This window comes from Choloepus didactylus, chromosome 7 (genome assembly GCF_015220235.1).
Source record: "Choloepus didactylus isolate mChoDid1 chromosome 7, mChoDid1.pri, whole genome shotgun sequence".
NCBI lineage: Eukaryota > Metazoa > Chordata > Mammalia > Pilosa > Megalonychidae > Choloepus > Choloepus didactylus.
The window spans coordinates 135,855,573-135,875,776 of NC_051313.1; the positions used below are offsets into that span (position 1 = coordinate 135,855,573).

General features: G+C 38.6%; 2 protein-coding genes and 1 long non-coding RNA gene across 10 annotated transcripts in view; 2 read left to right on the top strand and 1 right to left on the bottom strand.

Annotated features, from left to right (window-relative positions):
* Window positions 1–7,221, top strand: part of NUP153 (nucleoporin 153) — a 92,825-nt gene extending 85,604 nt beyond the window's left edge. For 4 of the 5 annotated variants that reach the window (XM_037843183.1, XM_037843186.1, XM_037843187.1 and 1 more), the window contains 2 exons: window positions 5,991–6,159; window positions 6,417–7,221. In XM_037843183.1, the coding sequence (XP_037699111.1) occupies window positions 5,991–6,159; window positions 6,417–6,498 (251 nt within the window). In that variant the 3' untranslated portion in view covers window positions 6,499–7,221. The remainder of the gene's footprint in view (window positions 1–5,990; window positions 6,160–6,416) is intronic. The other variant, XM_037843184.1, reaches the window with a different exon arrangement.
* Window positions 7,222–10,684: 3,463 nt separating this feature from the next.
* On the bottom strand, window positions 10,685–20,055 carry FAM8A1 (family with sequence similarity 8 member A1). Of its 3 annotated transcripts, none has more exons than XM_037842922.1 (5): window positions 19,222–20,051; window positions 18,005–18,125; window positions 16,278–16,401; window positions 15,572–15,711; window positions 10,685–14,106 (listed from the first exon to the last, which is right to left on the bottom strand). In XM_037842922.1, exons 1-5 carry the CDS (start codon window positions 19,925–19,927, stop codon window positions 13,962–13,964), a joined length of 1,236 nt encoding a protein of 411 aa, XP_037698850.1. In that variant the 5' UTR covers window positions 19,928–20,051; the 3' UTR covers window positions 10,685–13,961. The 3 variants fall into 3 exon arrangements, with proteins under 3 accessions (XP_037698850.1, XP_037698852.1, XP_037698851.1); XM_037842924.1 differs by lacking the exon at window positions 10,685–14,106 and adding an exon at window positions 14,136–15,219 and having other exon boundaries at window positions 19,222–20,055; XM_037842923.1 differs by lacking the exon at window positions 10,685–14,106 and adding an exon at window positions 14,136–15,234 and having other exon boundaries at window positions 19,222–20,055.
* Window positions 19,214–20,204, top strand: part of LOC119539390 — a 103,752-nt gene continuing 102,761 nt past the window's right edge. For both annotated transcript variants that reach the window (XR_005217864.1, XR_005217862.1), the window contains exon 1: window positions 19,214–19,309. This is a non-coding gene — a long non-coding RNA (uncharacterized LOC119539390). The remainder of the gene's footprint in view (window positions 19,310–20,204) is intronic.

Genomic DNA, 20,204 nt, shown 5'->3' on the forward strand with positions numbered 1-20,204 from the left:
ATCTATAGGAGAGAGTGATGTGTTGAAGTCTCCCACAATTATTGTGGAAACATCAATTGCTTCCTTTAGTTTTGCCAGTGTTTCTCTCATGTATTTTGTGGCACCTTGATTGGGTGCATAGACATTTACGATTGTTATTTCTTCTTGCTGAATTGCCCCTTTTATTAGTACGTAGTGGCCTTCTTTGTCTCTCAAAACATCCCTGCATTTGAAGTCTATTTTATCTGAGATTAATATTGCTACACCTGCTTTCTTTTGGCTGTAGCTTGCATGAAATATTTTTTTCCATCCTTTCACTTTCAGTTTCTTTGTGTCCCTGTGTCTAAGATGAGTCTCTTGTATGCAACATATTGATGGTTCATTTTTTTTGATCCATTCTGCGAATCTATATCTTTTAATTGGGGAGTTTAATCCATTTACATTCAACGTTATAACCGTGAAGGCATTTCTTGAATCAGCCATCTTATCCTTTGGTTTATGTTTGTCATATTTTTCCCCTCTGTCTATTAATATCCTTTATTGTACCCATACCGAATCTCTTTAGTACTGAACTTTTCTCCAAGTCTCTCTGTCCTTTCTTTGTTTCTCTGTCTGTAGGGCTCCTTGAGTATCTCCAGTAGGGCAGGTCTCTTGTTAGCAAATTCTCTCAGCATTTGTTTGTCTGTGAAAAATTTAAGCTCTCCCTCAAATTTGAAGGAGAGCTTTGCTGGATAAAGTATTCTTGGCTGGAAATTTTTCTCACTCAGAATTTTAAATATATCGTGCCAGTGCCTTCTTGCCTCCATGGAGGCTGCTGAGTAGTCACTACTTAGTCTTATGCTGTTTCCTTTGTATGTGGTGAATTGCTTTTCTCTTGCTGCTTTCAGAACTTGCTCCTTCTCTTCTGTGTTTGACAGTGTGATCAGTATATGTCTCGGAGTGGGTTTATTTGGATTTATTCTATTTGGGGTTCGCTGAGCATTTATGATTTGTGTATTTATGTTGTTTAGAAGATTTGGGAAGTTTTCCCCAACAATTTCTTTGAATACTCTTCCTAGACCTTTACCCTTTTCTTCCCCTTCTGGGACACCAATGAGTCTTATATTTGGACGTTTCATATTATGTATCATATCCCTGAGGTCCATTTCGATTTTTTCAATTTTTTTCCCCATTCTTTCTTTTATGCTTTCATTTTCCATTCTGTCATCTTCGAGGTCACTGATTCGTTGTTCAACTTCCTCTAGTCTTGTACTATGAGTGTCCAGAATCTTTTTAATTTGGTCAACAGTTTCTTTAATTTCCATAAGATCATCCATTTTTTTATTTAGTCTTGCAGTGTCTTCTTTATGCTCTTCTAGGGTCTTCTTGATTTCCTTTGTATCCCGTACTATGGTCTCGTTGTTCATCTTTAGTTCTTTGAGTAGCTGCTCTAGGTGCTGTGTCTCTTCTGGTCTTTTGATTTGGGTGCTTGGGCTTGGGTTATCCATATCGTCTGGTTTTTTCATATGCTTTATAATTTTCTGTTGTTTTTGGCCTCGTGGCATTTGCTGAACTTGATAGGGTTCTTTTAGGATTTGTAGACCAATTGAAGTCCTTATCTCTAATTTATCAGATCTGCAGCTTCGTGGAGTACACTTTCTCTAACTAACCAGCAGGTGGCGTCCACGAGCCACCTGTTCTCCACAAGCCAGTTCTCCCCTGCTTAGCCTTTTTGGTGAGTGGGGGAGTGAGTCTTGTGGGGTCCAATTGGTGTACCAAGCTTGCGTGTGTAGTTGGTGTTGCCTGCCCTGTATATGGGGCGTGTTTCTGGGCAGTCAGGGAGGGGGGGTGTGGCTCTAACAATCAAATCTCCCTGGTGATCCTGGAGTTTTAAGGCTGCTGCAATAGTCTAATCCTTCAGTTCAGTCCTGCCACAGTTTGTCTCTTCCACTGACCCACAAGTCCTTGGTATTGGCGTATGGCTCCTGAGACTTACAGGTGGGCCCCTCTTCCAGGCCGTGCACCCCCTGGTCCTCTGTTGAGGGATGACTGTGCTATGTCACAGGTGAGTGCCGTCCCCACAGAGCAGTTCTGGGCTGCTGGGCTGTGTAGGGAGGCTCCCAGTCTGCTGAAATGATGGCTGAATGGGGCTTTGTTAATTCACACTGCTCTACCTTCCCAACTCTGGGACAATCAGCCGAGGCTGCAGGGAAGGCTAATGTCCACGCCCAGTTTTGTGGTGTGTGCCTGTTATTTGAAGCACTTCCGTCACACTGGGTTGTCTGGGGCAGTTCTGGGCTATGGGGCTGGCGATGGGCAGGAGTGTTTCCTGTCCACCAGGATGATGGCTGTGAGCGGACACCCCCCTTTTCTTGGGAAGTTGTGGTGTTTAGTGAATTTTCTCAGCCACTGGATTATTGCGTTTTGTCTCAGAGCTCTCCTAGTTCTGCTCTTGACTTGTCCTGCCCAAATTGCAGGTCTTTGAAGCTTTCTGTATTGGGCTTCTTAGAGTAATTGTTTTAGAAAAAGAAAAAAGGATTAAAAAAAAAAAAAAAAAGGGCCCTCCTCAGAGATCTAATGTGTTATTGAAATGCTAAGAGACAAAGCAACCAGGGCCATTAAGGAAAGGTCCACAGGGCAGAGAGATCAGCTTTTCTTCGGGATTTGCATATGCGCCTCAGGGCCTGGGCTCCGGCCTGAGCTCTGCCCTTCCCCCTTCTATGTTCACCAGAACTCCAAAAATCCTCCGCTTTTATTTTGGTGTTTTTCGTGTTGTTTTTTTTCTATGCCTGTCTCCTCTCTGCTGGGCTGGCTGCTCTCAGATTCTCTGGTGTCTGGTCTCCGTCTATCTATGGTTGGAGTTTGGATCAGCAGAATGAGTTTCCGATAAGGGCTGCCACTGCAGTTCTCCCTTCTCCTTCCCGGAGCTGACAGCCCCTCCTCCCACAGGACTGAGCCTGGCAGGGAGGGGCGCGGGTCCCCTGGCCGCAAAAACTTACAGATTTCGCTGATCTCAGCAGTTCCACGTTTTCATGAGTGTTGTATGAAGTATGCCCAAAGTCAGATTGCTCTGTGATGTCCAGTCCACACAGTTCCTGGCTTTCTACCTACTTTCCTGGAGGAGTAACTAAAACATACAGCTCACCAGTCTGCCATCTTGCCCCGCCTCCCGCGTATATGCTTTTAAAGTTTGTTTTGGCAATTTTTTTATTAGGTTTTGATTTTGCTTATTGATTTGTAGGAATTCTTTATGTATTCTTGGATGAATCCACTGTCATATATCTTAGCAAAATTTCTCCTGTTTTGTGACACATATTAACCATTTTAAGCAGAATTTGTTGATTTTTTTTTTCTTTCCCCAAATATGGAGTTTCCCCAAACTGAAGAGGTGAAAAGTAACATTCCCCACCTCACCCCCTTATAGTAATGCTTTATGATTATATCAGTATTATAATTATGCAAATGTTGTTCCTTGCTGAGCCATGTGGTACGCTATGATTTTCTTTCGTGTTCAAAATTTTATTTTCTCTGGCATCAGTGATTCCCTCTCCTTGTTAACATTCTTTTACTTATCACTAATTCAAACTTTAATTCTTCCATTTTTATAAATCTCTTCTCAGTATGTTCAAATACATTAGCTGTTTACAGAGTTAGTATCTGATAGAAATTTCTCACAGGGTCTTTCAACCTGCTCCTCTCACCTGCTTGGTTGTTTTCTAGGCCTGCTGTTTAACTGTGGTCTTTTTTTACCATCATCATGGAGCATTTTTTTCTCTTATAGGGATCTCACCTCTGCTTCCTGGATACACGTCTTCTGTTGCAGTTTACTCTCTTGTAAACTCTTTCAGTGATTTTCTGAGTAAGGGTACAGGAAGAAAACTTTGATATCTTGCATTTCTAGAAGGATATTTATTCTTCTCCCATGTTTAAGATTTTGGTTGACTATAAGTTTTTAGACTGGGAGTGATTTTCATAATTTTGAAAAGCCTTTCTCCATTGTAAACTTACTGGTTTTCAGAGTTGCTCTTGAAGTCTTTTTCTTGTTCTTTGCTTTTTCACCTATTTCTTCTTTCTGGAACCTTGTTGGCATCTTTTCTTTCATGTCCAGTGTTTTGACGTATCAGGATGCTTGGTTCACTTTTATCCACTGATTGTATAGGAAATGCAGTATGCCTTTTGTGAACTTCCAGTCTTGGGGAATTTTCCTGAACTATTTCTTTGAAGATTTTCCCCTCTTTCTTTTCCTTTTTAATTTCCATTCTCTTTCTGGAAAACCTATTTGAATATTAGATATTCTGGATAAATATCTGGTTTCTCTTTTCTCCTTTTTCCCTACTTTTTTTTTTTTCCTTTTGTTGTACTTTCTGGGGAGATTTCTTCAGGGTTTTTGTTTGTTTGTTTTTACCACTCGTTCTGTTGAGATTTCACTTCCATTATTACTTTTTTAATTTCTAGGTGTTCTTTTTGTTCTTTGGATGTTTCCTTTTTATATCCTTTGATTTTATTTCATGGATGCAGTAGTGTCTTAACCTCTGAGGATATTAACTTTTTTTTATTAAGTTTCTACTTTGTTGCTTAGTTTTCTCCAAATTTGTTTTCTCTATTACTGTTTTGATCTGTTTCTTATTAAATGCTTTTCCTCAAATATCTGATGCTCCTTGGTTGTCTGCTTTTATTTTTATGAGTAGAACACCTAAATACCACTTGAAAATTCTTTGTACATGGACAGGGCTTGTTAGACCTTGAATGTTGTTGTAGGGTTATTTGGCTGGGCTGTTATACTTGAGAGCACTTGGATGTTAGTGTCTTTAGGTTTTTCCTTTTAGGCTGTCACATTCCCCAGAGAAGATGCTTCAGGTCTCCTACCTGGAGAGTATATATACTCCTGGTTGCCAGTGTTCTGGGAGCTAAGTTAGTGAGTGTATTAGGGTTCTCCAGAGAAACAGAACCAATAGGATGTATATGTATGTAAATATTGTGAGATCTATTATAGGAATTGGCTCCTGTGACTGTGGGGATTGGCACGACTGAATTCTCTAGGGCAGGCTACAAGCTATAACCTCTGATAAAGGTTTCACTGAATTCCCCAAAGAAGCTAACTGGCTGAAGTAAAGATAGAAATCATCACTTCTCCCTTTAAGACCTCCACCTGCTTGGATAAGACTTCTCTCATTGCTGAAGGCAATCTCCTTTGTTGGTTGTAGATACAATCAGTTATAGATGCAGTCAACTGACTAATGATTCAAATGATGAAATTCCCTCGCAGTAAGAATCTGGCCAGTGCTTGGCTGACCAAACAACTGAACACCATAACCTATCTAAGTTAATACATGAACTTAACTGTCACAGGGAGAAAGGTTGGCGATCTCAGTATTCATTATATCAACCTATTCTTAACTCCCCTGTTTTCAATAAGATATCCTAGAGACTAAACTTCCTTGATGGAGGAGAGAAGTTACCATCTTGTTTGCTGTTAGAGATGTATCAATCTGGGTATCTGCTTCTTAAACAGATATTCCACTCTTTTGTGTTTTTCTGTTTTGTTTTTGTCCCACCTTCATTCTCCTTTGCCAGCGGTACCTGTTGCCTAAACCTTTTTGGGTATGTTGAGTGTAAATGGGATTGTTTCTTTGCTTTCCCTACTGCTAGTTTAATATTCAGCTCTGATCAGCCATCCAGCTTCTAAACTGTTATTGCTCTCCCCTGTATTTGTAAAATACCTTTCACTGGTATTTTAATGTGATTTGTGAAGAAGATAGAGCTAAATACATTTGTTATTTTCACTGTCTTTAACCAGAAGCCTAATCTGCCCTTTTTTCTTTGGTCATGGGTAAGTTGTGTCACTCGGAGGTGCCATGTATGTACTGTGTGACAGTGGAGAAGATACTTAATTTTAGTTTTAAGACTGGGTTAAGAGAGCTTAATCCTTTCCATGTTTTTGTATGTAAAGGTCAGAGTCATTAATAGAAAAACTATCAATCTTGCCTTAACAAAACAAGACCCTTCAAGTACTTCTCCTTGAACTATTACAGGTTCAGTTTTCCAGTTTGGCAGCAACACTACAAATTTCAACTTCACAAACAATAATCCATCAGGAGTGTTCACATTTGGTGCAAATCCTGGCACACCTGCAGCCTCAGCCCAGCCTTCAGGCTCAGGAGGATTTCCATTTAACCAGTCGCCAGCAGCATTTACAGTGGGGTAAGAGAACTTTTTGTTGAAATGAAAAAGTTAACACTGAAGAACAGTATAGTTTGGATAAAATTAAATATGTTCTCCAGCATCAATTTACCATAATTACGGTTTTGAAGGATTATACCTGAGAAGAACAGCAATTTTTGTACATTTGTGACTTAGTTATAACAGGAAATGTGTTTGTTGTAATGATTTTTTTTCCTGGTTTATGATTGTAAAACTCTGAGCATCCTGTCACATTTAAAAATTTTTCTTTTTCACAGGTCAAATGGGAAAAGTATGTTTTCTTCTGGAACTTCAGTTTCTGGTCGCAAGATAAAAACTGCTGTTAGACGCAGGAAATAAAGGTCACTTTGCACATTGGTGTTATACACAATAGTTTTTATTAACAACAGCTGGTGCCGTGCTTTCAGATACTGGATTGTACTGCGTGCTGGGGTTATCTTAAGTCAGATCTGCCTAAGGACATCTTTAATTTTGGGATTTTCTTCTTTGCTCTTTCTTTATAGAAATCCCCCAACCCCACCTCAACCTCTTAAAAAAAAAAATAGCTAGAAGGATGACTGAATCTTCAGCAAAAGTATTTTATGAAACAGCAAATCATTCACTGATTTGGCCTGGTTTGGCTGTCCCCGGAATAGAGCCCACATCCGAATGGCTGTGTATAGAACCTCTTCGTCTGCACCACTAATGCGCGTTGATAGACGTTTATGGGACGCTTTGAAATTGTAATTATATTTGAGGAATTCTGTATAGATTAGAGGATGTTGAAATGAATGATTTCTATGCTGAGTTTGTGCTGGTGTATGTGTGAAGTGAGTGAGTTGGGTGTATTGTGCACTAAAATTTTCTGATAGAGGAAGCCTGATTAAAGACTGGTCCATGCTAAGGACTTGTTAGATCTATCTAGTTCTCCATTTAATAATTATAGGCTATTTCTATATTTTCATTCTTGGATGACTATCACCTGTCTTGCCTTTTTCATTATTTTATTATGAAACTTGTGTAAATACAATTTTGTTTCTGTACTTTTTGGCATAACATAAATCTGTGAACTTGAAATTTTAATTTTGTGTTAGAAATTTTTTTGTTTTGTTTGTTTGTTTAGTCTGTCTCAGATTTTATTATGTAAATCCCATTATTCAAAGTTGCCTAAATCCATTTGGAAATCTTTAAAAAAAAATTGGGGATTCTTAAAGTGAATTTATTGGCTTTTCTGATCCAGTTTTGTTTGGACCAAAAACCAGTATTGTACAAAGTATTAAGCATATATTTTTATATTTACTGAAATGGACTGTGGTGACTTTGGATAATAAGGAAAAGTTTAATATTAAAGCCATGTTTATTACAGTATAATTAACATGTTAAACCATGGGATAAATGCCATCAATAAAAAATTATGAAATACTTTTTGTAGTTTCAAGTCATAACGAAGGTACACAGTATTAAAAAGGGGGACCTTTTTATAAAGGTTACCGTTTGTCAATTAAAAAATAGTTTTCAACAGGATAAAGGAGGTGATGTAGACAACTCCTAAATGAATGGGAAAGTGTCTCAATTTGTGATATATAGAACGTACCCTGCTTTTGCTTGGTGCTGGGAATCATGCCTAATTTCCATATACGTTTACATACCTTTTTTAAAAAAGTTGAAAATAAACACAGGCAACCATTTGTTTGTATCTTCTTTGATGGGTGACTGGACAGTGCTTATTGATTGCGTTCTTGGAGATAAGATGCCCCAAAGCAGCTCACAAAGCTGCAGTGGTCTTTTTGTACAGTTTCTTTAGATTAGTTTACTGCTTGTTTTACTAGATTTTTAAAATATGTATGGCCCATAAAGAGAGCTCTTGGAACAGCATTCGATAATTTTATTCTTGAATTTGGACAGTTATTTCATGCTCACTTTTAATCTGCTCAGCTTTTGGTTGATTGGAGTCTAAATCAAGGTGTTGAGGAACTATTTTTGGTGGTTCCAACAAAATGATATTTTTCTTATCTAAGATATGTCAATATCAAATGCTGGTTTGGGAATATAAATTTGTGTTTAAAATATTCACGTAATATATATTTGCTACTGCTGACTTGTTTGGGGACAAACAGTGCTGAAAGAATATATTTAAAGAATTAAACTGGAAATCTTTGTTTTTAATTAATGCTGAGAAGGTAACACCTAACTACGCTGGAGGTCAGTTCTTAGCCATTCTAAGCCCATATTAATAGCAAGATTAGGCTTTTATTTTTAAAATGGTCTGTATATATAATTAATTTTCATTTAGTACTCTCTTAACAAGTGACTGAAAAAGCTGGCTTTGGTTAAAAATGGAATCCTTTGGTCCCCAAAGCTAACAAGTTCAGATCCAGGACTTATTTTTTTCTCCATCTCTACTATTTTCTATTTCTTTGGCTTCATTATTAGGCTATATATGGCAACTCCAGCCTCTCCTCAAGCCCAACGAAGGTTTCTCCTTATTGGACTGGCTCAGGGTACAGACCCAGTGTCTGATCTAGTCCCTGTGGCTTCAAAGACTGTCCTAAATGCTCACTCTGTAAATGAAAACTAGAGGCTGTTCATGGAAGGAGAAACGTGGTGGTTAAGAAAACAATAAAAGGCCCAGTTCTCATGGTGGGCCCACAGGGAATTATATTAATGGAAGTTATTTTCTGGAGGATAGTCTGTATGCAGAAGACTTGCCTGAATAACAAGGTTATGTTTGTCTAAATTGGATGGTTGACCAAGTAGGTCAGTTAACTGATGTACACTTAAATGTACATTATTACTTGGGGTATCAAATGTATATCCCAGGACCTCATCACCAGAGTTATCTACTAGATCTGGGTAGGGTCCACAAATCTGCATCATTAAAGTGCTAGGTTGTTTTGAGTAATTACTAATGCCAGACATTAAGAAAATAAGTACAATACAATTCAGACAGTTGAAAGTCTTTAAGCTGTTAATATTTGTTAATGTTCTCTCCTGAAATTGCTTGTTTACCTAATTTAACATTTCTTGAAAGTTTTGAATTTTAATGGTTTATACTTAGACCTACTTCCTGGTTTCATATGGGAAGAATATATATTCCCTTGAAGTGTATCTGTCATTTTCTGGGCCTGCATAAAGCATGAAACTCATTGGAAATTTCCCAAAGCTTAGCTTGTGTATTCAATGGAAACTGGCAAATTTGGTACAGTAAAATTGAGAATATGGGGGGTGTGGTGGGGTGGTTGATAGGTGTAGCTCCATACACAAGCTGTATGTCCATGTCAACCAGAGCCTTCATTTCCTTGTAATACCTCAAAAGTCCATTGTAATCCTAAAATGTGTATGTTTCTGCAGGGCTCAGATCAGGCCATATTTTTGCTACCCTTAAGTTTATCCTTTATGTCTGCCCTTCTTGAGGACCTATTATCTTGTATCCTGTCCTTTCCTTCTAGACCTGTTCTTAAAAGTTAGTCTAGAAAAGGTTTTAAGGTCAGAAGTAGGTTTAAGTTGCCCAGCCCAGTCACTAAGCTATGAGCCTGAATTTGCTCATAGGTAATGTATGGCTACTTAATATCTTGCCATAGTGGTTGTGATGGTTATCTCTCTCAGGAAAGGGCAGGTCATCTGGTAACTTCTGAGTAAGTGCTAAAAGAATAAATCACTGTAAGTGGGTGAATTTTTTTATCGACATCTATTTCTAAAAGTACTCTAATTCACTGCTGTAGCCATAGTGCCTATCACAACACACTTGAAGGTGGAGAAAGCTGTATTTGGAAGCAAGGTCTCCCTAAGCAGATGTCTAGGTCAAGATAAAGAAACATCATATAACCAGGAACAAACATTCTGAAAGAAATAGGTAAAACACAAATGCATTGCTGACCAAGTATTTATTGAGACAAAGAATACAAATTGGTGGCATACAAATTATTAAAAATAGAATGCTGAATTTTATTTATAGGCTGGCCATCAGATACTGTTTGTGGGTCAAGCCCTACTACAATGAACTGCAAGGATATATACCCAATCAAGCACATCTAGATTTTGGCCTTTGGTATTAGGGGAAGGGTGTGTGTGTGTGTGTGTGTGTGTGTGTGTGTGTGTGTGATTAGAGGAAGGGTGTGTGTGTGTGTGAACCCACCAATAACTGAAATGATGTGTGTGTGTGTGTGTGTGTGTGATTAGAGGAAGGGTGTGTGTGTGTGTGAACCCACCAATAACTGAAATGATATGTGTGTGTGTGTGTGTGTGGTATTAGAGGAAGGGTGTGTGTGTGAGTGTGTGGTATTAGAGGAAGGGTGTGTGTGTGTGTGAACCCACCAATAACTGAAATGATGTGTGTGTGTGTGTGTGTGTGGTATTAGAGGAAGGGTGTGTGTGTGTGTGAACCCACCAATAACTGAAATGATGTGTGTGTGTGTGTGTGTGGTATTAGAGGAAGGGTGTGTGTGTGTGTGAACCCACCAATAACTGAAATGATTGTGTGTGTGTGTGTGTGTGTGTGGTATTAGAGGAAGGGTGTGTGTGTGTGTGAACCCACCAATAACTGAAATGATTGTGTGTGTGTGTGTGTGTGGTATTAGAGGAAGGGTGTGTGTGTGAGTGTGTGTGTGTGTGGTATTAGAGGAAGGGTGTGTGTGTGTGTGTGAACCCACCAATAACTGAAATGACATTTTTTTCAAGCTGTAAAATTTTAGGAATACTGCTGTCACTTAGGCATATTCTTCAAAAGAAATAACAGTCTGTTTCATTAAGGACAAGGTAGAATGAGAAATTTTAATAACCCTATCCAGTAAATAAAGGGCTGTTAAAAAAGCCCTTTATTTCCAAGTAGCAAGTAGTCTAATTTTCAACTCCTTTCTACCTTCCCTTTATGGAAATGCTCACGCATAAGTGAAACACCCAAATGAGTCGCTGAAGGAAACTTTTTTTTTTTTTAAAGTAGGAGGTAAAACAATTTTTACTGTCATCTGAAACAGTGAAGACTCTAATGCATTTTTTCCAATCTCAGATATTTGGGTGAAATTGGAAGGTAAAAAGTTAAAATTAAGCAGAAAGAGGTAGCTACTAAACCAGTTATCAGTTGGGCAATACTTTTTTATAATACTGGCCAATGGCAAGTTACTATGCAAAAGTTGCTGGGTTTTATTCCATAGTCACAGTAGTCTAAAAGCAAGGCTTGCAGTCCATTCACACTTGTCTATTTGGGCACAGCTCTGTCTCCAACATGAACATTACTTAGCTTTGTAGCCACTCTTTTCTCAGGCCACCCAGCTACTCTTAGTGATAGGTTCTCTGAGACTCTGTGATGCCTAAGTTAACTGCCAATTCTGGGGTCCTATGTACAGGTTTTAACTTAGGGCATGCTCACTGAAATAATACTCAGCTTCACTCCTAAACATTGTTCCCTTATTACTTATCTTGTAAAAGTGACGTTATGCTTGTACATCTATGAAAACAACTTTCTTTTGCTGTTCTAGGCTAGAGCTTCAGCATGAGAATTATACTTTGACACAGAACATCAGTAATTGTTAATGCAAAATGTTAAATAGAAAAGCATTTTGAAAAGGAGTTCCCTCCCCCCACCCCAGGAAAAAAAATGTGGCACCAAGGCCTGGTTTCTACTTCTCCCATGTTCTGTCATTTTGTCAGCTCTTTGGAAATTAAATTCTCATTACCAAGTGTTAAATTCACAAATAGAAACAAACTTGGATTTTGCTGCAAAGGTAGACATACTTCTGTATATTTCAGTTGCTAATACACTTGAATCCAAAGTTGGATGTGAATGAACCTACATAGATACTAACCTGAATGACTCATATATAGCAAATTTGTAATACGGAAGTATAACAAATTAAATTGGACTACTTGTTTGTTCCTGTTTTACTACATAAATAAAAATGGCCTAAATGGTGTACCATTCATTTATCCAAGAGGGAATTACAAATCAAAGATGTCCTTCAGTCAGGGAGCTCAATTCCCTAATCAATGGCAAAAGTGTATGCACCCATGCTAATTTATACACTACCAAATGCTAAATTTATGTAGCATTTCCTAATTTCTATTTTTTTTTTAAAGTATAAGGACCTTGTAACACTTAAGTTATTTATCTTCCCAGAGGCCACAAGTGTGAATGACTGATTTAGTAATTTGACACACTTAATAGGCTTTCTGTGAAGTTGGATTTAATATAAAATTGTGAAAAACATGGTTTATGAAATTTTACAATAAAAAGGTCTAAGGATATTGTTAGTTTCCATAAACATCAAATGTGAATCTCTCTTCACATTTTTAAAAGTCAAAGTAAAACACTTAAAAAATTGATACAGTGATAATATAGATGCATCTTGCATTTGCTATTAGATTTAAGACCAAGAACAAAGCCTAGATTGACTCCTAAAACAATTTAATTATGAACTGTCCAATACGGTTTAGTGTTTTTAAGGAAAATACCAGAGCTGGAGAAAATGCCTTAGAAATAAAACTTAAACTATGAAGAGTTCTAGTATATCTTAACACAGATAACAAAAGCACACACACACACAAACCCCACAGCTCTGTTTCAATGGAATAATAAATTAAAATGACAATACACAACGTATTACTTTGTTTAACAAATTTCCCCCCAAACTTTATCCCTAGGAGGCCTAAAGCGAGCTTTTGGCATACAGAACCAAATGAACTTAGAATGTCTGGAAATGATACTCCCTTGTTTTAGAGTTCAAAATGGGAAAACTGCAAATATTTCACAGGCTACTATTTAAAGTTAATCATTAAATAGTAAGATTCTCTGTTTGATGTTTCAGTAGTCGTGGAACTATGAAATATAAAGGGAAACTAGTGTGTGAATATCCTGTGTATAAAGAGAAGTTACACTCATATTCAAAACACTGAAAAGCACTAATACTTTCTTCATGCTGCACACATACTGGGGATATTGTTTTACAGTAAATACATGGATGTAATTTTTCCCCATATATTTATAGTTTGATTTAGGGCAGTGAAAACACTTGCACATGAATTTTAAGTTAAATTTACAGTGAAACTTGACTCCCCCTCTCCTCCATTAAAAGCAGTCACTAACTTACTTTTTCTTTAAAAAAAAAATCAATAATAAGACAGCATTACAACTTAATAGTTTTCATCATCATGCAAAACTTGCCCCCAAATATATGTTTAAACATACTAAGAATAGTAGTAAAGTTACATCATTCCCAAAGTAAACTGCAGTACAGATTTTTAAACTTCAGGTAAGGGAACTGCTAGGCTTGTCTTACTTGCCCCTCTGTGTTACAGCTGAACTCACCACCTCCTGAGATGGGAAATAAGTGGATCATCAAATAAATGTATCCACCCCCTCACTCCCTGCCAAAATAAAGACAATTTCCTCAAGAAGTGTTAACTAAAAGATGAATTATGTAGGTGTTTACAAAACACAAACTGAACATTTTCCATCATTTTGGGAAAAAACCAAAATAAATTTTAGAAATTTCATTGGAGATTTCAAAGCTGAAAATGCTTCCAGCAAATTCTAATGCTTTAGCGATTAAGGAAGTATATATTGTCCATTGTTGATTATGAAACCAACTACTTTCTGTTTCATCTAAAAATCTTAACACTTTAATTTAACAAGTACCATTTTTCTTCTGGAAAGTTCTTTGGCATTCAAGTAAAATCAATACTTTCAGAATAGTCACCTGCATCACACTGGAGCGACTGCTTTAATTTCTAAATCATCAATTAATGTGATCCAAGGATACTGATGGCCTCGGTACATAATTTAGTCTTGTCACTATTCCAGAGTGTGGAATTCAGGGCTTCTGGGGACATCATCTGACCCCATTTCTTTTTACCACAATGGTTCCTGCCACAATGTCATAGGCTGTTCGATTATGCTGAAAAAACAGCAGTGTGATGAAAGCAGGGAAAAAAGAAGCAATAGAAAAATTCTTGATCAAAGCTCGTATAGTGGACCTAAAAAATTAAAGCAAAAAATATCAGGCAAATTGTAGTGTATATCAACCATGAGTAGATAAATGGTATCTATATGTATTTAAAACATGTATTGAAGGTAGAGTTAGCAGAATTTTTTACCTTTGATATCTGAATTCTTTTCGAATAGCATAATGTCATATATAAAGCACCTGGGCTCCTTCTAAGACTTCAGATCTTTTGCACAAAAAGCAATAATAAATAAGTCTTGGAATGTGAACTAAGGGTTTAGAGTATTTCCTAGTGATGTGCCAAAAGAAAAAAATAACTGCTTCCTTTGCCTACCTTTTCTATAACCAGTCATCATTACTGGGCCCTTCTAGTAAACTGAGTGTGCTTAATAGAGTCCCGTTTTTACCTTATATGAAGCACTAGGATTTTAAGTTGTTTTCATATTTCAGCTCTTTTCTTTGTGATTAAGGAAAGCTTTAAAAACCTTTCAACAGCAGGTCAGAATGGAGAATTATCCTACTAATGTTAGATTTCTGCCTTTTAGTTGGGCTGAAAGGTTATAGAAAATTGCAGTGGTTAAGAATATGGGCTCTGAATCCAGGCTAGTTGGTTTCAAATCCATCTTGTACCTAACTAACTAGTTGTGTTCCATATCTGTAAAAAGGGGAAAGAAGTACCATCTTATAAGGTTGCTGGGATTACTAATACGCAGTACTTAACAGTGGCTGGTACATAAGTGCTCAATAACATTACTGACTCTCATTTGATTTTAAAACTAAAATTTATAACCACAAAATTTTAAGCGGATACCAGCAAAATCAAGGCTTCTTTCAGTTATGTGTTCATCTTTATACAGCAATCCAACTGTGGCAGCAATTACAGCAGCATCTTGTCTTCCTCAATGGATTATCACCCATTCACCCCCATAACCTCCATTATCATTGTTGTTTCCCTCAGAGCCAGATGCCAACAGCCAGCCATGAAAATTGGGAGAAGTATCACAAGCTCTATCATTTAAGGGCAGGAAGAGGATGCAAGCATGTGTAACTGTCAAAAAACTCTTGCTGCCTCTTCTAAGTGGGACAATGATGGGCACAGGTATCACCAAATGGAGGCTTGAGGCAGATCAGGAACTGATCCGATCTAGAGAACAGAGACCTAGAAAATAATAAAGCTGGGCATGGAGCAAGAATACAGTATCAACATCCAAATCATCCTCTCAGTATTGTGACCTGTATCTAGTAAAAAGATCATCCTGAAAATGTATACTGAAGAGGGGTCTACAATGATAGAACACAACTGAAATAAATACTCAAACTTTGGGGTAAAGCTTAATAAATGCAATCTACTTACATGCCATTTGGGAAGGAAGAAGAAAAATATTCTAAAATATTCTTAAAATATTACATCAAATGCTATAATTAATGAATTACAGAGACTTTTTAAAATTTATTTTCAAAACTATGTAGTAGATTAAAATAAGAAAAGAACTTACGTTGTAATGCTAACATTTGAGGAAGGAATCACTAAAACCCGACTTGGTGCAATAAGCACTGACGTATCACATGTCACAACTCGAAGCCCTAGCAGGAACTTCCCTGGGGTGGCTCCACCTGCTCCCCAAATGCAAATTATCTAAAAAAAAGAAGGATGATTTAAAAGTAATTTATTGTCTCAGCTGTATCAATTTTAAATGTAAGTTTTCCTGCCATCCTGTTTCATGCTTTAAAATTTTCAAGTTGAAAAATTGTAAATATTTCACAGAATACTATCACTGAGCCACTCAAAGGTGAACCTTGACTGCATTTCTGCAGGTCTCCAATATCTTCAATACCACAAGATGTCTACTGTAATATTTCTTGATGTCCCATTATATTTTTTTGTCAACTTCTATTGAAAAATACATTTTGAGTTCCACAACTAACTGACAAGTATATTTTTGGACCATAATATGTTCATGAGTTGGAACATGTCTGTACATAAAATTTACTTTGAATTTCTAAGACAAATATATTACAAAGAAATTGTAAAATTTCTCCTTCAGAAAGTTTTTTTTAAATTTTCAACTTGAAACAATATATGTTAATCATAGAAAATGTGGGAAAAATAGAAAAGTAAAAAGATCTGACAAATCCATTTTTTTGTCTTTTATCTAAAATTAGATTGTTAAATATTAATATTTGCTGAAGTCAGTGGCTTACCTCATAGAAACAAACTAATAATCTGTATATAAGAGCCACAACCATCATTTTCTGCAAGTCTTCCATTGATGTGTCTTCATCTATTTCTTCTATTATATAATGCATAGCAAACTTAGAGATATCCCTACACAAAATAATAGTTTTGGATTACAAAATATTCATTACCAGAGTAGTTGCTTTGAATTGTTTTTCATTAGTGTGAGTCATAACTTTAATTGAAATTCTAAACTAATCTTTAGAAATGTTCCCAACCATCATCTGGTTTCAGAAAACATTCATTAGCTTATTCAACAAATAATAAGCACTCTCATGAACAGGCACTGTAGTAGCCTTAGGGACTAGTAGTGAGTGAATTCAACATTGTCCTTGCTTTCATGGACAGTCTAAGCAGGGAAAACAGGACAATACACAAGTAAATAACAATAAACTGAGATGATGGGGAACCACAGCATACTATGAAACGCATCTCAAGGGCACTTAACCTAGGGAAGGCTTCCCAGAAATGGCATTCAAGCTGAGATCTGATGGGTGAGGAAAAATTAGCCAGACTAAGAAGGGGCAAAAAGTCCTAGAAAGAACAGCAAGAGAGAAAGTCTCACAGAAAGAGGGTGTGTAGTGGAAACTGAACATAGTTTGGTATGATTCAAATATTAAGTATGAGAGGTCATGCTGATTTAGAAATAAGAGCATGAAAGACCTGTTAAACCATATGAAGAAAATTCAGACTTTATCTTGAAGGCAATGGAAAACCACTGAAGTGTTTTAAGGCAAGAGAGGTATAAATCAGAATTTGTAATGCTTGGGTTTGATGTCACAGACTGAACTGAAGTAAAACAGGAGATAGGAGAATGGGAAATCAGGCTATAATACAGGCAAGAGTTGACAGTGACTGAACGAGCAAGAAACAATGAAGATGAAAAATGGTCTGGTCTAGGCTGAAAGCTACTCAGGAGATTCAACTAGAATAATCAATTATATAATCCAATCAAGGATATGTGCATCAGGGATGGGAGGAAGGAGGACTAGGAAAGAATCAACAGTGACGCTCAGATTCCCGGCAAAGGCCTAAACTCTTACTACATTTGCATGTATCTTGACTGTTACTTACTACCTTTGTAGCTTCTCTAAGCATAAATTTCAATTTCTATAAACTGGGGATATTAACCTCTACCTCACAGTAGTATCACAATTAAATAATTCATGTAAAGAGGTGAGCTCAATGCCAGCACATAGAAAGTGCTTAGCAAATGGTAAATGCTATTATAATTATTAATCTGAAAAGATTATTCAAATATAAATGGCTCACTTTGCAGTTTGCGTGGGACCTGCAATGTACAGTATCAGAGTGAGCAATCCCATTTGGAAATGCCATATAGCTGATTATCAATTGTTCATCTACTGAAAGCTCTTTATGCCTTTGTCTTTAGACACTCCTCTCTGAAGAGGTTAGTAAGAGGTAAATCAATTTCTAGCATAAGAGAATAATGCTAATTCAGGAGCTGAATAAAATAAAGCCAGGTTTAGAGGCTCCTTTTACCTACTTTAAATAGGTGAGATTCCCACTGGTCTTATAGAATTTATTGTTTTTCTCTTTTTAGTTATTTCTAAAACCAACAACAAAAATCTAACAAAGCTCTTATAAAGAAATCATGACACCTGCACACCGATTATCCATACAGAGACTTGCAGGCCTGAAGAGAATTTAAGAAAACAGATCCTTAACTTACTTTATTCCACTGAGGTGCATAATACTTAAGACAATGGTTGCTTTTATAAAGAACAGGATAAAGAAATCCACCATCTCTGCCATAAATCTGTGAGCCAAGGATGGAATAACATACTCTCTGCCTGTAATTAAAAAAAAAAAAAAAAAAAAAAAAATCAGTAAAACTAATCATTTTACATAGGCCTTACAACACAAAATAGGTAATGAATACAGAAATTAAAGTCAAGGTACAACTTTATAAACCTTGCAAAAATTACTGATGTTGATTCCATCAAAAGTACATGTTAATAAAATACAGCAACACTACACTATTTTCTGAACTGTTTAAAGTTTGCTTTCAACAACTTATTTAAAAATGATTTCACAGATAAATTTGTTAATTGGGGTACTCAATACATTTCACTATGGACTGAAATCCAGTTGATCACAAGCCTATGATGTCTCATAAAAAATTAAACATTAATAAAAATCAAGCTTAAGTATAGACAACTGGTATAAAGTAAATACCTGTGTTTCTCATACCCACACCCTTATTCACTTTGTTTTGCTAACTATATAATAGGCCCAATGGTTATCAATCTGTCCTGATTTCTGACTGGGGTACAAATCCAGGCAATAACTAGTTCTTGTCCCATATAACGGTGGCTGAGTAAAAAAAAAAAAAAAAAACCAAAACCAAAAAAGTCACATGACTCACTAATTCAAAATATTCTACTTCCCATATAGAAAGAAGCAATTAGACATTATTCAAGATCATTAAGCCGGGGCCCAATCAAAGGTTCATAACTCCATTTGCATTACTGTAAATCTCCTTTTTTATCCGTTCAGTTCCATTGTCCCTAAGCAGCGCACGTCTGTTATTTCCAGCATTACCAGTCAAAACCCCTGAAATATGGGTTCACCATCTGAGAGTTAAGCGTTGGAGATCAAGGTAAGCAGTTACTTTAGAAGAAAACCCAACATGGTTTGAGGAGAAAATGCTGGTAGCAAAGACGTCTTTACAGGTGGAACCTGTTAGCTCCAAGCGTAAAGGGAATCCAGGTTTAAAGAATGAAGACACTGTTGCCTCGTTGGGAATTTAAGGGCTGGGCAAGAGGAGAAACACTAACAGCAGCATCTGCAGCAGTTCTTTAAGAAGCGTAAACGCTTCACCCCCACCCCACCCCCGTGGATCCTGAAGACACCTCCTCCGCCCGTTCTCCACCTCACGCTTCTCACCTGCCTGCCGCCCGGTCTCGCTCGGGGTCCGTGAGGGGGCAGCGGATCCTACTCTCGCCACTGGAGTTGCCCTGACGGATCCTTGCAGGTGAGGAGCCCGGGGTCCCAGGCCGGCGACTGGAGCCGGGGTGGTGAGGCCGGTAGTAGCCCCGGGGTCAGGACCGGTGGCCGCGGCGCTCAGGAAGTAGAATGGGTTGTAATAGCCCAGCTGCGGGAGCGGCGGCGCCGCAGCTTGCGGGGAAGAGACAGCGCCGCCGGAGGGATAGCTCGGTGGGGGCAGCTGGGGGTTGCAATAGGCGGGGAAGGCGGCGAGGCCGTTGTGCCAGGTGAGGTAGCCGCAGTAGGACTGCCACAGCCACTCGTGCACCTGCCGTGAGTACTCGCGGGCGCTCAGCCGTGCCGGCCTCTCCCGCGAAGCCGCGGCCTCGGGCGCCTCGCAGCCGGTGGGCTCCTGCAACCCCGCGCCAGGGCCGGAGGTCTCCTCCTCGCGCTTTCCCGGGCCGCGCGGCGGCTCACACAACTCAGCGGGCACGAGGCCCGGGGCTGGGGGCCCGCCCGGGGTCTGGGGTTCGGCCTGCGGCCCGTCTCGGGGGTGTGCGGCGGCGGCGGCGGGAGGGCCTCTCAGGGAAGGGTTGGGTTTGTGGTCCCCTCCGCCGTCATCCTGCCCGGGAGGGCGGCCTCGGGTTTCCTCCGGCCCCTCTGCCATCGTCGCCTCTGCGGCACCCCGGCAGTACCTGTCACTGCGCGGTCTCCCTCCCTGGAGGGCCCCTCCCCAACGGCCTGATCGCCACCGCAGCTGCCGCAGGCGTCAACAATCCGCCACCGGAAGCGGAAACCCCGCCCCTTGGGAGCGTCGCGGGCCGCCGGGAAGGCGGGGAAGAGGGGACGTGGAGGTGGAGCTGCCTTCGCGGGATTGTGTTTTGAGTGAGGGTTACTGACTTATCGGGTGTTGGACCAGGACCCTTACCCCTTAGGGTTTTAAG

Excerpts from the sequence above, each read along its gene's own strand:
- FAM8A1 (XM_037842922.1), bottom strand. The coding sequence starts at position 19,927 with ATGGCAGAGGGGCCGGAGGAAACCCGAGGCCGCCCTCCCGGGCAGGAT. Across the intron at positions 18,126-19,221 it reads CGAGACCGGGCGGCAGGCAG|GCAGAGAGTATGTTATTCCA; the intron begins GTGAGAAGCGTG and ends TTTTAATTACAG. Across the intron at positions 15,712-16,277 it reads TATTAGTTTGTTTCTATGAG|ATAATTTGCATTTGGGGAGC; the intron begins GTAAGCCACTGA and ends TCTTTTTTTTAG.